The sequence below is a fragment of the Carica papaya genome, chromosome 2, assembly GCF_054855325.1.
Source record: "Carica papaya isolate Zhongbai chromosome 2, ASM5485532v1, whole genome shotgun sequence".
In the NCBI taxonomy this organism is placed as follows: Eukaryota; Viridiplantae; Streptophyta; class Magnoliopsida; order Brassicales; family Caricaceae; genus Carica; species Carica papaya.
Genome location: NC_142310.1, coordinates 16139962 through 16157963, shown reverse-complemented (window position 1 = coordinate 16157963; position 18002 = coordinate 16139962). Strand labels below are relative to the sequence as shown.

General features: G+C 34.8%; 2 protein-coding genes across 3 annotated transcripts; one reads left to right on the top strand and one right to left on the bottom strand.

Moving 5' to 3' along the window:
- Window positions 1–1424: 1424 nt before the first annotated feature.
- LOC110824882 (large ribosomal subunit protein eL8y) lies at window positions 1425–3835 on the bottom strand. Of its 2 annotated transcripts, XM_088213416.1 has the most exons (8): window positions 3682–3835; window positions 3246–3293; window positions 2947–3148; window positions 2280–2449; window positions 2037–2165; window positions 1864–1956; window positions 1622–1771; window positions 1425–1533 (listed from the first exon to the last, which is right to left on the bottom strand). In XM_088213416.1, the coding sequence occupies exons 1-7, from the start codon at window positions 3682–3684 to the stop codon at window positions 1640–1642; spliced, it is 777 nt and encodes a 258-aa protein (XP_088069542.1). In that variant the 5' UTR covers window positions 3685–3835; the 3' UTR covers window positions 1425–1533; window positions 1622–1639. The 2 variants fall into 2 exon arrangements, with proteins under 2 accessions (XP_088069542.1, XP_088069541.1); XM_088213415.1 differs by having other exon boundaries at window positions 1425–1771.
- Window positions 3836–13643: 9808 nt separating this feature from the next.
- Window positions 13644–17777, top strand: LOC110825282 (coatomer subunit zeta-2-like). The gene is made up of 6 exons (XM_022055730.2): window positions 13644–13900; window positions 14818–14977; window positions 16414–16561; window positions 16661–16738; window positions 17278–17362; window positions 17503–17777. The coding sequence occupies exons 1-6, from the start codon at window positions 13898–13900 to the stop codon at window positions 17560–17562; spliced, it is 534 nt and encodes a 177-aa protein (XP_021911422.2). The 5' UTR covers window positions 13644–13897; the 3' UTR covers window positions 17563–17777.
- The last annotated feature ends 225 nt before the right edge of the window (window positions 17778–18002 follow it).

The window sequence follows — 18002 nt, the reverse complement described above, 5'->3', positions numbered from 1 at the left end:
ATCAGGAAGACATTGTTCCCGAGCCCGTTCCGCAGGAAGACGACGAAGGGGACGCCTAAAGACTCCATAGTCATATTCATAGCTTTTACTTTCGAGTTTTTCCTTTAGTTAGTTTGATCTTTTATATTTTGAGCACGTTTTTGGTTTTAGTGTAACGGATATAATCGAAATTTTGACTTCGCTTCTGCATTTGACATTTTTAATACACATATTTCATTTTAAATTTCCGGGATCGTTACATTGAGAATTGAAAAAAAGAAAAAAGAGAAAGATTAGTTTTAGATGTTGGAAAAAATTTATTCCTCTGTAAACTTTTTTTACTAAATCTAACAGTAAACAGTTTTATAGTATATTGTCTCATGAATGTAGTCCTACCAAACGCTACTAAAACGTTGGATTTATTTAAAAGAATTTGTTGTGTGATTATTTTTAAGAGAAAATACTGTTATAAATCATATTACCTTAATTGTTTTAGAAAAATTTTTCTCATACTTTCAGAATATTGATAAAATCCAAATATATCATAATCGCTCTCGAAATTTTCTTGAATTATCACAATATTTTTTTCTTTGTAGTTGTTTTAGAAAATCATATGAAATTAATAAAAGCCACAACTTATATTTTTAAGTTGATGAAAACAATAAACATCCATGCATCATCCAATCCAAAATAATTACACGAGATCATAGGAATGAAACTTAGACTTTAAACATAGTTAGAATATCATCCGAAATAGACATAATTGAATCTAAATAAACTATTACACATTATACTAAATATGTAGAAGTGTGTTTAACTGAATAGGTACCTGTTAATTAAAAATATCAAATGTTAATCAAAATAAAATATAATTTAAAAAATATCTAAAAACAATTCATTCAATGATAAATATAAAATAATAATATAAATATATAATATTAGATATTTATTTACCAAAACGTAATTAATATGAATAAAATTAAACATAAAATAACAAATTTATTATATATAAGGGCATGCAGGGCACATGTTGGACGTGTATTACCAAACTCAGTCATCTCATAATCCATTCCTGTCTTTATAATTTTCTACTCACACCCACTACATAATCTACTTTGTCCATCTCTATACAAAATATACAAACTAGGAATATAATGCTCTAAAACCCTAAAACAAAAGACACAATATGCGAGGTAATTAGGGCTTCAGAATCACAGGGCAAATTGGGGAGAGTCATCTCACCTAAATAGAACAAATGGTGCATACTGATAACCCATCAGGTCTAAGAACATCATGCAAGTAGGGTAAAGTACCATAGCTTAGTATCTATAGTTTGACTCTCAAAACTTTAAAAATCTTGTTCAAAATGAATACTGGTGCGAATTATTGATGCAGAAAATATAAGTTTCTACGCACTAGAATACAGAAGTAAAATAACATACAGCTTAAACAACCATGTGACTAAAATCCTTCCAAAAAAAATGTAGATAATTGTAAGGGTAACAGCTAATATCTGTTTCCAAAAGATCATAGAAAACCACATACTAAGCACCTCTGCAAAAAAAAAAAAGAAAACAAATGAGTTATTGATTCAAGTGAACTTGACCAAGTGACCGAACAACAAAAAGGAAAATAGCAGAGCCTTTGATATATGATGCTTCTAAGACATCCTCTGTGCAGCCTCCTTTGCAAGAAGTCTTTCTCTGGCCTTCGTCTTGGCCTGTGATTTGGAACCCATAATTCCACCACCCCACTTCTTTCTATACTCGTCGTACTTGTCATTGAAGTTTGCCTGCAAAAGACCAAGTCTCTTTTCATTTAGACATTACAGAACTCTAAATATTAAGTGTTCATTAATTAGAATATATAGGAGGTTCACTCTACCTTAATGGCCTCTAAGACTTTACTGAATTCCAGCTTATCCTCATTCTTGACTGTTGTCAAACACAAAACAGATGCAGTCTTCTTGTGGACAATCTGCAAGAGCATCATCATTATGATTTTTTGCCGCACACCTCGCAAGAATATTAACAGGAAAACAAGAGGGCATATATTACCGCTCCCAAACGTGCTTTTCCCTTCACAATGCAGTAAGGGATTTCCATCTTCCGACACAAAGCTGGCAACCACACCACCAGCTCAATGGGATCCACATCATGAGCAATAACCACCAGCTGGGCCTTGTTCTGCAGAGAGACATTTCAGTAACTTTTTTAGAGTAGAATAAAAAGGGAAATTCTCTATTCTTTTCTTGAAAGGGGACAGAAATTCTGTACTCTAAAACAATGAAGTTAAGCAACCTGCTCAATTAGATAAGTCACATGATTCAGTCCATATTTCACAACAATGGGTTTCTTAGCCTCAACAGTCTTCCCTTCAGCCTCAGCCTGCGCCCTTTTCAGAAGTCTTTCCTTCTTAGCTGCCTTGTCCTCAGGCCGGTACTTGAGAAGCAACTTGAACAGGCTTGTGGCTGCAGTTGCAATCCATGTAAAGTTGTTGATAAAATACAAAAAATCATCATAAATGTGGAACAGAGAATTGCTTGTATAATGTGGATGAAACAAAAACATGAAACGAGGTAAAAGATCTTTGTTTATATGATGCTGAAATGTGTTAAAGCATGATGAAGCTACCATCAAGTAAGCAATGAATCCTTTTTAGTTTTCTCCCATTTGCTGTTCAACCAAGTAGTATTTTCTATCTATCTAACGCCATAACAATATAGAAAGATACTATTTAGTTTATCATACTTATATGATGATAAAAAGATTGTGCTTATATAATCTAGTCTAAAACCAAAACGAGCTAATGATGAGAGCTAAATCACGCGAATATTCAATTTCTTTTCTGATTTTCTGTTTATGCCAATTACACTGTCTAGCTGTGGCAAAAGAAAAGCAAGCTATTTCCCAGTCTAACACCCCAAGCAGCCACATTTTCCATACTTACACATGAAAGGTTACTTACCGAGGTTCTTGTCCAAAGTCTTAGTGAATTGGTTTAATGCAGGTGGGACCTTCAACCTTTGCTTAAGAATCCTTTTCTGCCGTTGGATACGGATTTGTTTAGGCCATTTAACAAATCTGTGCAGGTCTTTCTTAGGAGGCAGAGCCCCTCCAATACCAAACTGTTTAGGTCTCTTTTCGAACAGAGGATTCGCAGCCTTCTCCTATATTCACAAAATACGAGAAAAGGCAAGTCAAACGACAAGCAGACTACTCTCAAATGACATTTCAGACATATCAAGATAAGTAATAAAGAAGTACCACTTTCTTCTTGGGTGCTGCAGGCACTTTTCCACCTCTCTTGGGAGCCTGCATCACAAATACATACAAATGAATAGAGTAAAAGTAATCGAATCATACAATGAAAACAGTAGAACAAAATGTCTTTAGAGTCTTAAAACAGACTTGCAAACAATGAAATTGTAACAGAGGCTACAGATTTTACTAGCAATAAATACGAGTCTTGATAAATCTAGTTAAGGAGAAAACCAACCAGCGAGGAAACACCGAAAATTGCACCAGTTCGTATATTGAAACTTACAGGCCACTATCTTTTCAAAGTTTGGGAGCATCTTCTGATATAAGACTCAGATTTCAACAAGAACTCAATATTCTTCCAGCCGTCCGCATTTTATCATCAACTACAACATATTTGCGAAATTATTGCGTATTACAAATGAAATTATGGAACACATACCATTTCTCCGCTGCGTTTCTGCTTCTAGGTAGTGGCGTCCGGGAACTTCCAGCGAGCGGCGTCGGGGAGGCGTGACGCAGGTCTGATTTATATTACGCAGAGTTGTAGGTTTTATTGCTCTCGGAACCGAGTTCTAGGTTTTATTTCGTTTGGGTCGGGTTGACCCATTTTTACTGTTTAATATGTTTTCCTTTGGTGCAGTACTAGTTTATCAGTTTAATTAAAAATTTTAAAAATACTGTAAAAATAATTATTTATTAAAAATATTTTATAATTAAAATTTTTTATTAGAAAATATATATAATATTATTATTTAAAAAAATAAAAACTGAATATTTGGTGAAATTGATTTTTGGAATTTTTTAAGCATAAAATTTTAATAAAAATTAAATTTATTTTTTAAAAATTACACATTATAATTTTTGTATTTAAACTATTAAAAAATCGCATTTATCTTTTATTTTGACCAAAAATATTTAAAATATTAATTATTCAATTTCGAAAAGTATTTTTGAAACCCAAAAATCAAATTAAAAGTGAATCACATTACTGAGTCATTTAATAATCTAATTTCAATCAAGAGATAGGTATTAAAGTTCTATTTTGTTTAGAAAATTGTAATTATTCAAAAAAAAAAATTATTAGATCATTTCTTATTTCATTTTCATAAAAAATTAACTTAAAAAATAAACAATATTTTTGTTAAATGTTATAATCATATAATACTAATAAGTAAACGTTTGAATTTTGGAAAAAAATAGCAAATTAAAAAATTAATTTTTTACCTAGAAAATTAAACATGAAAAAATTAGCAAATTATTAACAATAGTCATACAATAAAATACTAAATAATTTTATAAATATATTGTTTAACAAAATTTCATATTATTTTTAAATAAAAAATATAGTACTTGCAAATGATCTTTGAACTACATGATATTTACTTAATTTGATCGAAAAAAAAAACATGCCTCAATCCATAATTGTTTTAGGATTGTATATATGTATATCTGTATCTCTCTCCATGTACATATCAATGTATGTATATGTTGTAAGTTCTAAAATAATATAACCAAACTAGTATCACTAAGACAAGAAGAAAGCTAAAAAACCCAAGCCTTGAAATGTCATATGGTTTCTTTTCGTTAGAGTGCATATTTATTCTTACTAATCAGCTTAAATGCAAAGTGGTTTTATATGTTGACTCTAATGGTGCATGGAAGTGGAATCATTTCGTTGACCCTCTTCCTCAAAGCATTTGTCATGAAATTACTCATCTCCGTATACGTCATAGTGCCTTGGACAAGCCTACCTGGCCCCACATGGGTATGACATTTTTAATACTAAATAAACTTATGACAAATTTGTGGGTTCTCAACCCAAAAAACCCTTTTTTTGGAGAAAATATTTGGTCTCTTCATATTCTTAAAAAGATCTGGTACTTTATATGAATTTTTACTTCTAATTGTCTTCTTACTAATATTGACAAGAGTGGAAGACACCTAACTATGGAAGATCACTGCGAAAGATGTCTTATTGAGAAAGAAGATAGCTTGCATAAAATCAGAGGTTATCCTATTGCAATCTAGGTATAGAATGATTTTATTGATAACCAAATTGTCAACATGTTCTTTTCTCTTCCTTTTATTGGTGAATCGATTAGAATTCTCGCATTAATTGTAACACCCTAATTTTAATTTTTATTATTATTATTGGAATTATTATAATTTTGATTTATTTAAATTTTTTAATTGATTTATTTAAGTAATAATATAATTGTTTTAATTTAGTTTAATTTAATTTAATGGAAATAAAAATAATAAAAATGGGTAAAATTATTTTTGGGGTTTAATTGAAAATAATTTTGAAAAAAATGGGTGAAAATTCAGATTTTGGGAGTGTTTTTGAAAAGAAAATTGGAAACTGGGGGTCAAAATATAATTTAAAAAAATTGCGCCACGTTAGCAGCCCGGTCAGCGGCTCCGGCCAACCAGGACACGCCGCGTGGTAAAAACGCTGACGCAGGAAGGCCACGCGGAACAGGCCATGCGGACAATCCGCGTGCGCGCGATCGAATAATCTCATCCACAGTCAACCCCAAATCCTAGCCGCCAGAGTCCTCGCCGGAGAAGACAGCCCAGCCACCGGAGGAACCGATTGTCGCCAACCGCCGCCGCACCGGAGTACTTTTCGGCCACTAAACGAGGTAAAATTTCTCCCATTGGCTTGGATTTCGATGCTGAACCCCCCTGTTGCCAAATCGGAGCCAAACCACTAGCCAATTGGTCGGAAAATGCCGCCGAAGCCCAGCAGCGCCGCCGCGGGTTTTTTCAATTTTTGCCTCCGATGAAGCCCTTCCCAATTCCCGTTCGATATAATTTTTACATTACCGTCCTTTTCTCTATAGGTTGACCGGAGCAAAACGCCAAATCGCGACTCGCGCTGGAGGAGCTGCCGCACCTGAGAGCTCCGCTGCCGGTAAGTCTCGATTTTTTGAATTTTTTCAGCCCACCGAGGGCCTTACGTATGTTTTATCACAGGAACCAATGCAAGTTTGGCTAAATTCGACCAGAAACGGCTAATCGAGGCGGATCGCAGCCGCAAGTGGCAACGTCGTCGCCGAAGCACGGTGGACCCGCCGTGCCAGAATTTCGAAATTGGCCGAGGAGGCCCTGGGTTTGATTTGGAGTTTTTTAGGGCCATGTGCAGGTACCGGAAGTGTGTTTCAGTTCCCAGAGAAAAATTCAGGGAATCTAGGGACTACCTGTAGACACAGTGAAAAAATCGATTTTAGACTTCGAATCAAGTAAGGATCTCTCACCCTATTTTCTATCACGATATTAAAGTCTAATAAATAATAAAATGGTATTTTATGAATTCATGGATATGTATAATTAATTAAGGTTGCTAGTGGAGTCCGAATCTGATATGTTTTTCGGTCAGTTCCTGCTTGATTTATTTTACAGTCTAAATGTAGTGTAGTATCTGATTTGTTTATTTTGTGGCTTCGTATGCATGATTCACTGTTTAATTTATTATTATTTGATTATTATGAACCCGATGTTATGTTTGCCTAGTTTTGTGTTCGTTATTGATTTACGTATTCATGTTTGATTAGGTAATTGAGACTAAGAATAAATAGGAATGGGATTGAGTTGATAAATGGATAGGTTAACAGCCTCACTAGACATCCTGAGAGATAGTGGACGGACTGGGTCCATAGGGGACCCTACCGGGAACGTTGTCTCTCATACTAGACGGGGTATGGAGACTTTAAATGTTTTGGCGCTCATACCGGACGGGGTATGGGGACGGCCCGCTTCACCCTCATACCGGACGAGGTATTGAGGTTTATTGTTTTGGCGCTCATGTCGGACGGGGTATGGGGACGGCCCTGGAATTAAGTTGTTAAAATGAATGGTTCACGTGTGGCGGTAACCCCTATGGATCCCCATGGATACTGGTAGGCTGGTGAAAGAGAAAATTTGTTACTTGATGATTGAAATATTAAAAGTATGACATGTGTTATGTTACAGAGTGCGTATAATTTCATGATATTATAATGTTATTATTTTCATAAGTTGTTTTCATGAATCTCACCGAGGTAAGTGGACATTAAAGGGTTTTATTATTGATAAATGAATTTTTTATAAATTATGCTCCATTGATCATTTTTATTTTCTACCAATCTTTACTTCTGTGACAGTGAGATAATGTGACATTCTTTACTAGGTTAGTGTAGCTCATTTCTTACTTAACTATTTCAGATCATGAAGACTTGGTTCCCGAGCCCATTCTGCAGAAAGACAGCAATTAGATGCCTAAAGATTTTATAGTTTTCCTTATAGTATTCATTTCGAGTATTCACTCTAATTAGTTTATTCTTTCATACGTTTAATACATTTTGGTTATTGTGTAAGGGATGTTAATCATAATATTTTATTTCGCTTCCGCACTTAAAATTTTATATATGCGTTTCTTTTTAATTTACGGGGGTCGTTACATTAATATTAGCTATCATATAGTTGTGAGCTAGAAAGTGATCTTTCCTACCACCGCATGGATCCTCTTAAAAAGAGTGAATGTTGTTGTGTTTGAAGCTAATGATCCCACATTCATCCAACTGATGATCTTACCTTCATCCCCTACAATTCCCATATCATCAGGAGAGTTGTGGATTTTCAGGAAGTTTGGCTGTGTCATTTTCAAGTAGTTATTGATAAACTTTCTAGATATTATTGGGTTAGTTAGAATGCTCTTCCCCATAATTGGTCTAAGCTTAACACATGGCTTTGTCTTTGGAGCCTCTAAACCTGCTACTACTAATGGCCTAATAAAGGATAGCGATGGCGACTGGGTGATTGACTTTATGAGTAATATTAGTAAGAACTTTGCATTAGTAGTAAAACTCAAGGGTGTTCTTGATTATCTGAATCTGGTTTGGTAGAAGGGTATCAAAAAGCTTATCATCAAGATCGACTAATATAGGAGGGACGGGTAAGGATCATTTTGACTCTTGAAATCTCACACAATATAGCAACTAGAAAATTGAACCACCTAATATACTCTCCCCACTTGGACCACAACCAATTAAATTGATAACAAATTAAGGTAATGGAAAAAATAAAAAGAATAGAATAGACAACACAACTTATTCAATAAGACAATTCTGAATCCTTAACTCAACAAAGCAGTCTGAAACTCCTTAACTTAAAGACGTTTGAAGAGCACTCTCTTAAAAGATAACAAAGTTAATTTTAAAAGCAAAAAACTTGAAATTTAATTATTCTAAAAGTTATAATTACAAATCTAGTAGTGAAACTTTTTATAGGTCTTATTTTATGAATTCGTGTAACGACCCTGGAATTTAAATGAAGATGTATGTATTAAAAATCTTAAATGCGGAAGCGTAATAAAAATTTTAATTAACATCATTTACACAATAACAAAAAACGTACTCAAAACATGAAAGAATAAGCTAATTAAAAGAGATACTCGAAATAAAAACTATAAATAAAACTATAAAGTCTTTAAGTGTCTAACTCGCCGTCTTCTTGCGGAACGGGCTCGGGAACCCCGTCTTCCTGATCTGAAATGATTAAGTAAGGAATGAGTTACACTAGCCTAGTAAAGACATCACACTATCTCACTGTCATAGGAGTAAAGGTTGGTAGAAAACAAAAACAACCAATTGAGCATAATTTATAACAAACTCATTTATTAACATAAAAACTTTTACTGTCCACTTACCTCGGTGAGATTTATGGAAATAACATATGAAAACAATCATCATAACCATTATAAAATCATATCGACTTTATAATAGAACACATGTCATACTTTTGCACTTTAATAATCAGACAATAAATTTCCTCTTTTACCAACCTACTAGTATCCATGGGGATCCATAAGGGGTCCCCTCTACACGTGAACCATTAACATTAATAACCTGATTTCAGGGCCGTCCCCATACCCTGTCCGGTATAGGCGCCAAAATTATAAACCTCAATATCCCGTCCGGTATGAGGGTGAAACGGGCCGTCCCCATACCCCGTCCGGTATGGGCGCCAAAACACATAAGGTCTCCATACCTTGTCCGGTATGAGAGACCACGTTTCCGGTAGGGTTCCCTACGGACCTGATCCATCCACAATCTCTTAGGATATCTAGTCAAGCTGTCCACATTATCCATTTATCAAATCATATAACCTCTTTGCCCTTTTTCTTGGTCTCAATCATTCAATCATACACAACATGTAAACCAGTAATTGACACCAAACAAGACAACACAGTATCGGGTTCACCATAATACAAACCATAATAAAAGAAACCATGATTCATGCATACGAGATCATAAAATAAATACATCAAATATCATACTGCATTTAATACTGAAAAAAATAGATCAAACAACAACTGACCAACAATGTATCAGATTCGGGCTCTATTGGCAACCTCAATCAATTATACATATCTATAAAGTCACAAAATACCGTTTAATTATTTATTAAGCTTTAATGTCGTGATAGGAGGTAGGGTGAGAGATCCTTACTTGTTTCGGGGTCTGAAATCGGCTCTACAGTATGCCTACGGGCTGTCCCTAAATTTCCTGAATTTTTTTTGGAAAACTGAAACGCACTACCAGTACCTGCACGTGTCCCAAAAAAATCCCAAATCACCCATTTCGGCCAATATCAGAATTCCGGCACGGCGGTGATCCGCCTCGGGTTGGCCGTTTTCAGCCGTTTTCGGCCGAATTCGGCCAAACTTGCATTGGTCCCTGCGATAAAACAACCCTAGGGCCCTCGGTGGGCCAAAAAATCACAAAAAACTGAGACTTACTGGCGGCGGTACTCTCGGTTGCGGCGGCTTCTCCGGTGCGAGTCGCGTTTTGATGTTTTGCTCCGGTCAAACTGTAGAGAAAAGGACGGTGATCACAATGGTATAAAAATTGCATCGAACGGAGACCGGGAAGGGCCTCATCGGAGTAAAAAACAGAGAGAAGTCGCGGCGGCTCCGCTGGACTTCAACGGCTTTTTTCAACTTATTGGCTGGTGGTTTGGCTCCGATTTGGCCATAGGGTGATTCAGCATCGAAAAACAAGCTAAGGGGAGAAAATTTACCTCGTTTGGCGGTTGAAAAATTTTCTGGTGCGGTGGTTAGCTCCTCCGGTGTCTAGTTCTTCTTCTCCGGCGAGGCACTGGCGGCTAGGGTTTTGTGGTCGGGTGTGGGTGAGGTTATTTATACCATTCTCCTTTTAATCTCAACCGTCCATCAAGATTTAATATGGACCGTCCGATTGCAATTTATTTGGGATTAAATCTAGGTCGTCCGTGTCTGATTAAATCTGGACCGTCCGTACGCGTGAGATCTGGGCCGTCTATGCGTACATTTGATCTGGGTCGTCCGTGCGCGCAGGAACGGATCTGGGCCATCCGATCGTGCACACGCGGATCGCCCACGTGACCCGTCCCGTGTCAGCGTTCCTTGCCACGCGGCGTGTTTTGGTTGGCTGGGGCTGTTGTCTGGGCTGCTGACGTGGCACAACTTTTCCAAATTGCGTTTTGACCTCCGATTTCTGATTTTCTTTTCAAAAACACCCCTATAATCTAAATTTTCACCCCTTTTTCTCAAAATCAATTTCAATTAAATCGAAAAAATAATTTTACCCTATTTTATCATTATTATTATTTTTATTTTCATTAAATTAAATTAAATTAAATTAAATTAAATTAAAATCTTCTAAATTAGATATATAAAAAAAAACTAAAATTCAAATACGAAAATAAAAATAATAATTTGGGTGTTACAATTCGAGTGGAAACAGAAACTTAATTCTACTCTAGTTCTTAATACTTCTTAGACTAGGAAACCTAAATTAAATAATTAAAATAATTTAATCATATTCTAAGTAGGATAATTAAATAATTAAAATAACTAAAATTTGAACTCTTCCTCTCATAGCCAATTTTGATCTCCTCATCGGGTTAGGCTTCTATGTTGCTCTCGACTTTTACTTTTTCATTCTTTAATATTTTCTTGAGAGAAATTTAAATAGAATTACTAGCATCATGTAGGACTTTGATTAGGAGATAGAAAGAGGACTTCGGGAAGGAGACAACTTCTTTGGCCGCTTGGTGAGTGACTTGGAAAATCCTTTTTATGTAGAATTCTTTCATCTTCTTATTGAATGTTCATCTCCTTATTGATGTCTAGGATTTCCAACAAAGAACCATCCATGGGGAAGGGGACTTCAACTCAGTTTTTGAGTTGCAATGGGGAAAGAAAAGTGTTTTCCTTCTCGGCATCGGACTCCTTTAAACACTCTCCTCGTGCCTCTCGAGTTTTTTTGTCTTTTTAGGCCAATTTCTTTCTTGGTCGATTGGTCATTGACTTCTACTTCTTGGTCTCTCTTTCTATTGGCCATAGAAGACATATCTTCGTCATCAAGGTCGGACACATCGAGTATGAGCCACTTAGTGCGGGCAGACCTCCAAATTTCTTCCTTTTCTTGGTCATGAGGGCTGTGAGCCAAACTTGACCTTGGTCGAGCCTTGATCTTCCTCTTTGGGTACTACCATGGTGTTTTTTGGACCCCCAAAATTGATATTGGGCTCACACTCCTTAGCTTTTTTTAATTTGGGTCTTGAACTCCTCCTTTAGGCTGATCCCTTTAATCAAGGTCAATGGGCCTCAGGATTTTAGGCTCTTGATTGTTAGGTCGTGTTTTTTAAATAATCTTGGATGACCCTTGGGTTAGACTTGCTTGATGGGCTTTAGAAGAATCTAAAAAATTCCCAAATCAGGCTTCTAACTTCGAGAAATTTGTTCGTAAGTAGGACTCCTTCTTCCCCAAGGAGTTGGAGTTCGCATGGGCGAGGTACGTGGGCAGCATGTGGGCGCACACTGGCTGTATACGTGCCTCCCTCATGTGCATGCACATGCTTTGCTGCATGCGTGCATGCGGCTAAGCGTGCTACACATACATTCTTTCTTGTTAGTGCACCCAAGGGCTCGCAGACAATCTTCCCGCAGGCACTCTGAACCTTGTGAGTGTCCTGCTCTCCTTGGGACTCTTATTTGAATGTTAACTCGAGACCTCCGAGGATCATATCACTGAGTCCTCCGCCTATTACTACTGGTGGCCTCAAAAGGGATAATAATGTCAACTAAGTAATTGACTTTATTAATAACATTCGTATGAAATTTGCATTGATCGCATAACTCAAAGGTATTCTTAATGGTCTAAATCTCACTTGATAGAAGGGTATCAAAAAGCTCATCATCGAGACTGACTCCCTCCATACCACACACCTCATCTGTTAGCTAGTCGTGTTTGACTCGACTTATTGTTAAGAGGTGGACCAAAGTAGAGTGATGTTTGGTTTTAATGGGAGCTGGAACTCTTCCACACCCACTGAAAAAGGAATAATTGTGCTAATATCCTGACCTACTGGTCTCATTACATCCCATTTACTAGCTATATTTTACATGATATCCTTATCGACTTTCGAACTATCTCCACTTGAATTATTATGATACTACTTAGGCCTGTCTCATAGAGCACTACTGGGATCTTTGTCTTCACCTTTTTTTAAAGTTTAATTATATATATATGTTGTGCTAAATATGGGTAATGTTTTTGTAATTCAATATTTTTACTTTAACCTAACTCATCAATTCTTACTCTGTTTGGATAAATTTTGTGATAAAAAATTAATGTATAGTAATGTATAGTAATGACATAGGATGATAATGATAAAGTTATATTATATTTGAGAAGATTGTGTATTAATGTACGTAATAAAAGTTATTTTATTTGGATTGATAAGATTATTTGATTGTATATTCAATTAAATTACCAATTTATCCATGTCTTATTGTATCTAATATTAAATAAAAAATAGTATATAAAAAGAATGTAATGAAGAAAAAATAAATTATATAAAAATATAATTAAATTTATATTTAAATAAGTAATTAACACACATTATCAGATTAAATTATTATATTTGATAATATATAATTATTATTTATATTATCACATTAATTTTATTTTAATAAAATTAAAATTATTTATATATTAAAAATAAATTATTGTAATTATATTTTATTATATTAAATTTAAAAAATAAAAAATTGAAAGATATTTAAATAATTATGGAGGTAAATAAATGAAGATTTTTTAGAGTAAAATGAAAATTTTAAAAAAATTAATTAAAGTAAACCAGAATAAAAATATGAACCCATAAAAAATTACAGTAATTTTAAAAATTTATTTAAATTTTACATTTCAAATATCATAAAACACCCTCAAATAATTATATCATTAAAAAATAAATAAGATTTTATCATTCTAACACCATATCCTATATTAATTAACGACGAACTATCATGAGAAATGGTATATGAAACGGACGGCTAAGACCGTAAGAACATTAAACAAAGGCAATCATCACATGTTACCGTTACTCATTTTTCACAAACGGGTTCGTCAATCTCCCTGGTTTATGTTGATTCCGGTAGGGGCCAAAAGAGTACTTTTCAGTTTTGAATTAAAAAGTGGGAGTGTAACAGCCTAGATCGAAGTCTAGCGAATCTCCGATTGCACTAAATAATCAAATCGAGCTGCGAGGTCGCCAACTGAAACAAGCATTTCAAGTAAATTTTCATTCTTCGGAGAAGTAAATCCTCGTTCTGACAAAACCTCGAATCAATGGTAAGTTCTCACACTCTTAACGCCGATTTTTTCCCCTTTATCAGTTGGTTGCAATTTCATTTCATTTGTACAGTTTCTGCCCTAAATTTTGTTTGGTTTCTCATTTTTATCTCTTTAGTGAAAAGTATATATAACTGATGGGAGAATTGAGCTTTAGTTTGAGTTAGCTTAAGGTTTCTATCCGCTACTGTTGTAATGTTCTATTGGTAATATCTGAAACTGCGACCAAGTGATGAGTCGGGTATGGAGTTTGGTGATTGGATTCACCTGACGTAACTAACGCTGATGCTTAAAAATTGGTTGCTGAAGAATTAAATGTTATGTAAACTGACGAATTAAGGTAGAAAAATGTTAGTTTTGTAAAATGAGGTATAATATGCTTAAGTAAATGATAGTGCTTCATATTTATTTGTGCACTGTTGGGGAAATAGATCAATGATTAGTGACACAGATCCACGGAACATGACTTCAGCGCTATTTCATGTGATGTTTCAGCCCATCTAGGTTTTATTTGCTAAACTCATAGTTTTTAAATTTCTCCCTCTGTAAACTCACTGAAACTGATTCAGGATCTCAAAACAAAATGATATATTAGTATATGGGCCCAACCTTTTGAGTATTAACTTTACTATCTTTTGGATCAGAGTTGTTGTTCATATGTTGGATGTTGTAAGTGATGTTAGAGGAAAAACACACTAGGTAGAAAAATTAAAAAAGAAAGAGGAGATACTACAGTTGTGACTCTAACCAACTGGTAGTAATTTGTCACATCTTGGTAAACTTAGTGATGAGCATGGATAACGAAAATAATGTCATTCATTAATCTAGTAATTAAGGTTGTTGCAATCTATGTACCAAAAAAGAGGTTTGCAATCTCTGATTTCCTTTCTTTTTATTCCTGAAAATGGTGCTTGTAGGAGACGTGCCCCTCTGTAAAAAATATCCTTCTTCTGGATTCTGAAGGTAAACGTGTGGCTATTAAATATTTTTCAGATGACTGGCCAACAAACAATGCAAAGGAAGAATTTGAGAAAGTCGTGTTTACCAAAACACAAAAGACAAATGCTCGTACTGAAGGTTTGCTATTGCTTTAACTAATATCTTAAGCAAAGTTCTCCCTCTCTCTCTTTTATGTTGTGGCCATGTGGACAACCATGCTTGCACTTTGCCATGTTGCATGGACTTGGGTGCCTCTGGCATAGGTATGATCTAAATATTTGAGTTACTAATTTTTATAGTCAAAGTTAAGGAGACTTGGCCAATTAGCCTATACGAAGGTAAGAAGATGTCATGTGTATAAGAAATTACAGTCTTTACTACAAAAACAATAGCAAATATTTTTAATGAGATTTTTTCTAAAAGATGGTTTTATAGTAATTAGTAATTTACAACTTGAAATATTTATTATATAAAAATGTTCAAATATTTATACATTTATGAGCTGATATTTCAGTTTAGATTTTTTTTTTCAACTTCTAGCCGAAGGCTATCATTGGAATAATTTTGAACTTTTTGTAGAGTTCATTTGTGAATTCTCATTTATTGCAACTAGAAAATTGTAAAAATCTTCTTAAAATACCAGAAATCAGTTATAGAGTTTCGCGTTGAATTGGAACTATGCATTCTAAATACTACTAAAATTGTTGGAAATTAGAAGGCGTCATTCCCACTCAACATGAAGCCCCGGACAAAATCAGTTTTTATCTAATAGAATTTACGTTCTCTCCTAATCGAACTAAATGTGGATTTGCTAGTTAATTCCAAAAAATTTCTAAATTTATTTTAAATGTAGCCTAAAAGTCTTCTTGATCGCTCATGTTATCATATATCATCACTTCTAGTTCTGGATCATCAATTGTCTGACATGGACATCAAGTATCAAATACATATCCCACACCTGCACCAGTGTCGTATCACGTCCTGAACTGATATGGCACTAAAACTAAAGAATACGAGTAAAAGAGGCATTATGCATTTCCCAGCATGCTTTGGATTCAAATCCATGCATTGCATGTGGGCGGTGAATGCATACTTTAATGTAGATCATGATACATTAGTTATTTAATCTTTTGTAGTATTTTTGTCAATCGAATCCAAGTATCTTTATCCAATTTCCAGACTCGTATGAATCCCTGTATCTATGGATATAGAAGTTACCAGGTCAGACACAGGCTTTATGCTATTGTTGTATTTACTGCAGAAGTGCATGGGACGCTTATTTTTGTGGGTTGATCACATAATATAGGTAAACAACTAAAAGCAGTCACCATAGGTTGAGTGAAATTTCTTTTTAAAAAAAGATGGTTGAGAGAAGTGAGAATATAGAAACTTGTCTGAGGACATTATTGACTTTGATTGAAAAAGTCATGTTTCTTATAAATTAACTGGATATAAGTTTGTTTTGCTGTTTTTAAAAGTTTACAAATTTGTGTGGTTTTACAATTGATTGTGCCATTGGATAACTTTTGATCTTGCTGGTGCTATATTAATATTCGTTAATTATTCATTGACAGCTGAGATAGCAATGTTTGAAAACAATATTGTTGTCTACAAGTTTGTTCAAGATCTCCACTTTTTTGTAACTGGGAGTGAAGATGAAAATGAGCTTATCTTAGCCATTGTTCTCCAGGGATTCTTTGATGCAGTTGGCCTTCTCCTTAGGTTTGTCCAATAACACCTTGTCTGGTTACACTTTCTTTTATCGATATAAATATTTTATTGGAGACTGAATAAAATTTTCACTACTATTCCTTGCAACAGAGGCAGTGTGGACAAACGAGAGGCACTGGAGAATCTAGATCTTGTTTTGTTATGCCTTGATGAAATCGTTGATGGCGGGTATGCAGCATCCTCCTTTATATTTGTAGCTTAACTCATCCCAGTTTGCTGGTACAGCTACCAATAACACAACCCAGCCCCTGCAAACATAACTTCATCAGTCATTTTTATCAGTAAAGAATCTCATAGTTTTATCATTTGGAGTTGATCTATGAATTAATGGTATGAAACCATGACAGTTGAGTCATGAATAATCTCGGAGGAATTCAGTTTATTACGCAATTGAATGTCATTACTTGGCATATTGCCAATGTTGTTAAAAGGCTTGAGCTGGTAATGCTAGTGATCTGTTCTACGTGTGGATTGATTCTGGCAAATGCTTGGTATACAAGCAGTTTATTATACCATGCTTACCTTTTCATAGGCCTCCAGCACATCAAGGGAACATTTAGGATATGCAGATTACAAAACACAGGAATATTTAGGGGTCCATCTGAATCCTTGCTTTCCATCTCTCATCTTCTTCTCTTTGGTGGATTGGTAAGAGTTTTTAGGTGTTCATCACACGTTACTAACTCAATTTTGTTATATATATGTAGTATTATACTCGAAACTGATGCAAATGTTATTGCTGGGAAAGTTGCAAATCATACTATGGATGCTGGGGCTCCTTTTTCCGAGCAGGTTTGCAATTCTGGTTCTCATTAGACCCATTACCTCACTCATGTCTTCTTCCATTATTCTCTCTTCAAAGAAAATCACGCACACTTTTGCATTGGTTATAGATATATATATATATATTCATTTTTTTTTTGTTGTGGCAGTCAATAAGCCAAGCGTTGGCCACTACGCGTGAACATTTAGCAAGATCTCTCCTCAAGTGATGCTTGCAAGACATTATAGGCTGGTCTGGTGGATAGAGAATCAGGTTACTTCTGAATTAATTTTTTGGGCTGCCAAATGCTCTATTTCCTATGTGCATTTTGATGTTCTTTTTTTTTTTTTTCAAATTATTTTCATGGTTTTTGTTTAAATTGGCATGGATGTGATGTAACGGCCCCGAAAATTTAAATGAAATGTATGTATTAAAAATCTCAAATGCGGAAGCGTAATAAAAAAAATTTGATTAATATCCCTTACACAATAACCAAAATATACTCAAAACATAAAGGAACAAACTGACTGAAAGAGATACTCGGAATAAGAACTATAAATATAACTATGAAGTGTTTAGGCGTCCCCTTCGCCGTCTTCCTGCGGAACGGGCTCGGAAACAACGTATTCCTGATATGAAATGGTTAAATAAGGGATGAGCTACACCAGC

Bases quoted from the DNA above. Each gene is read 5' to 3' on its own strand.
- LOC110824882 (XM_088213415.1), bottom strand. The intron at 3,149-3,245 runs GTACTTCTTTAT...TTGTGAATATAG, and splicing joins CAGCACCCAAGAAGAAAGTG to GAGAAGGCTGCGAATCCTCT. The intron at 1,957-2,036 runs GTAATATATGCC...ATGCTCTTGCAG, and splicing joins GAAAAGCACGTTTGGGAGCG to ATTGTCCACAAGAAGACTGC.
- LOC110825282 (XM_022055730.2), top strand. The intron at 14,978-16,413 runs GTTTGCTATTGC...ATTCATTGACAG, and splicing joins GACAAATGCTCGTACTGAAG to CTGAGATAGCAATGTTTGAA. The intron at 16,739-17,277 runs GTATGCAGCATC...ATATATATGTAG, and splicing joins GATGAAATCGTTGATGGCGG to TATTATACTCGAAACTGATG.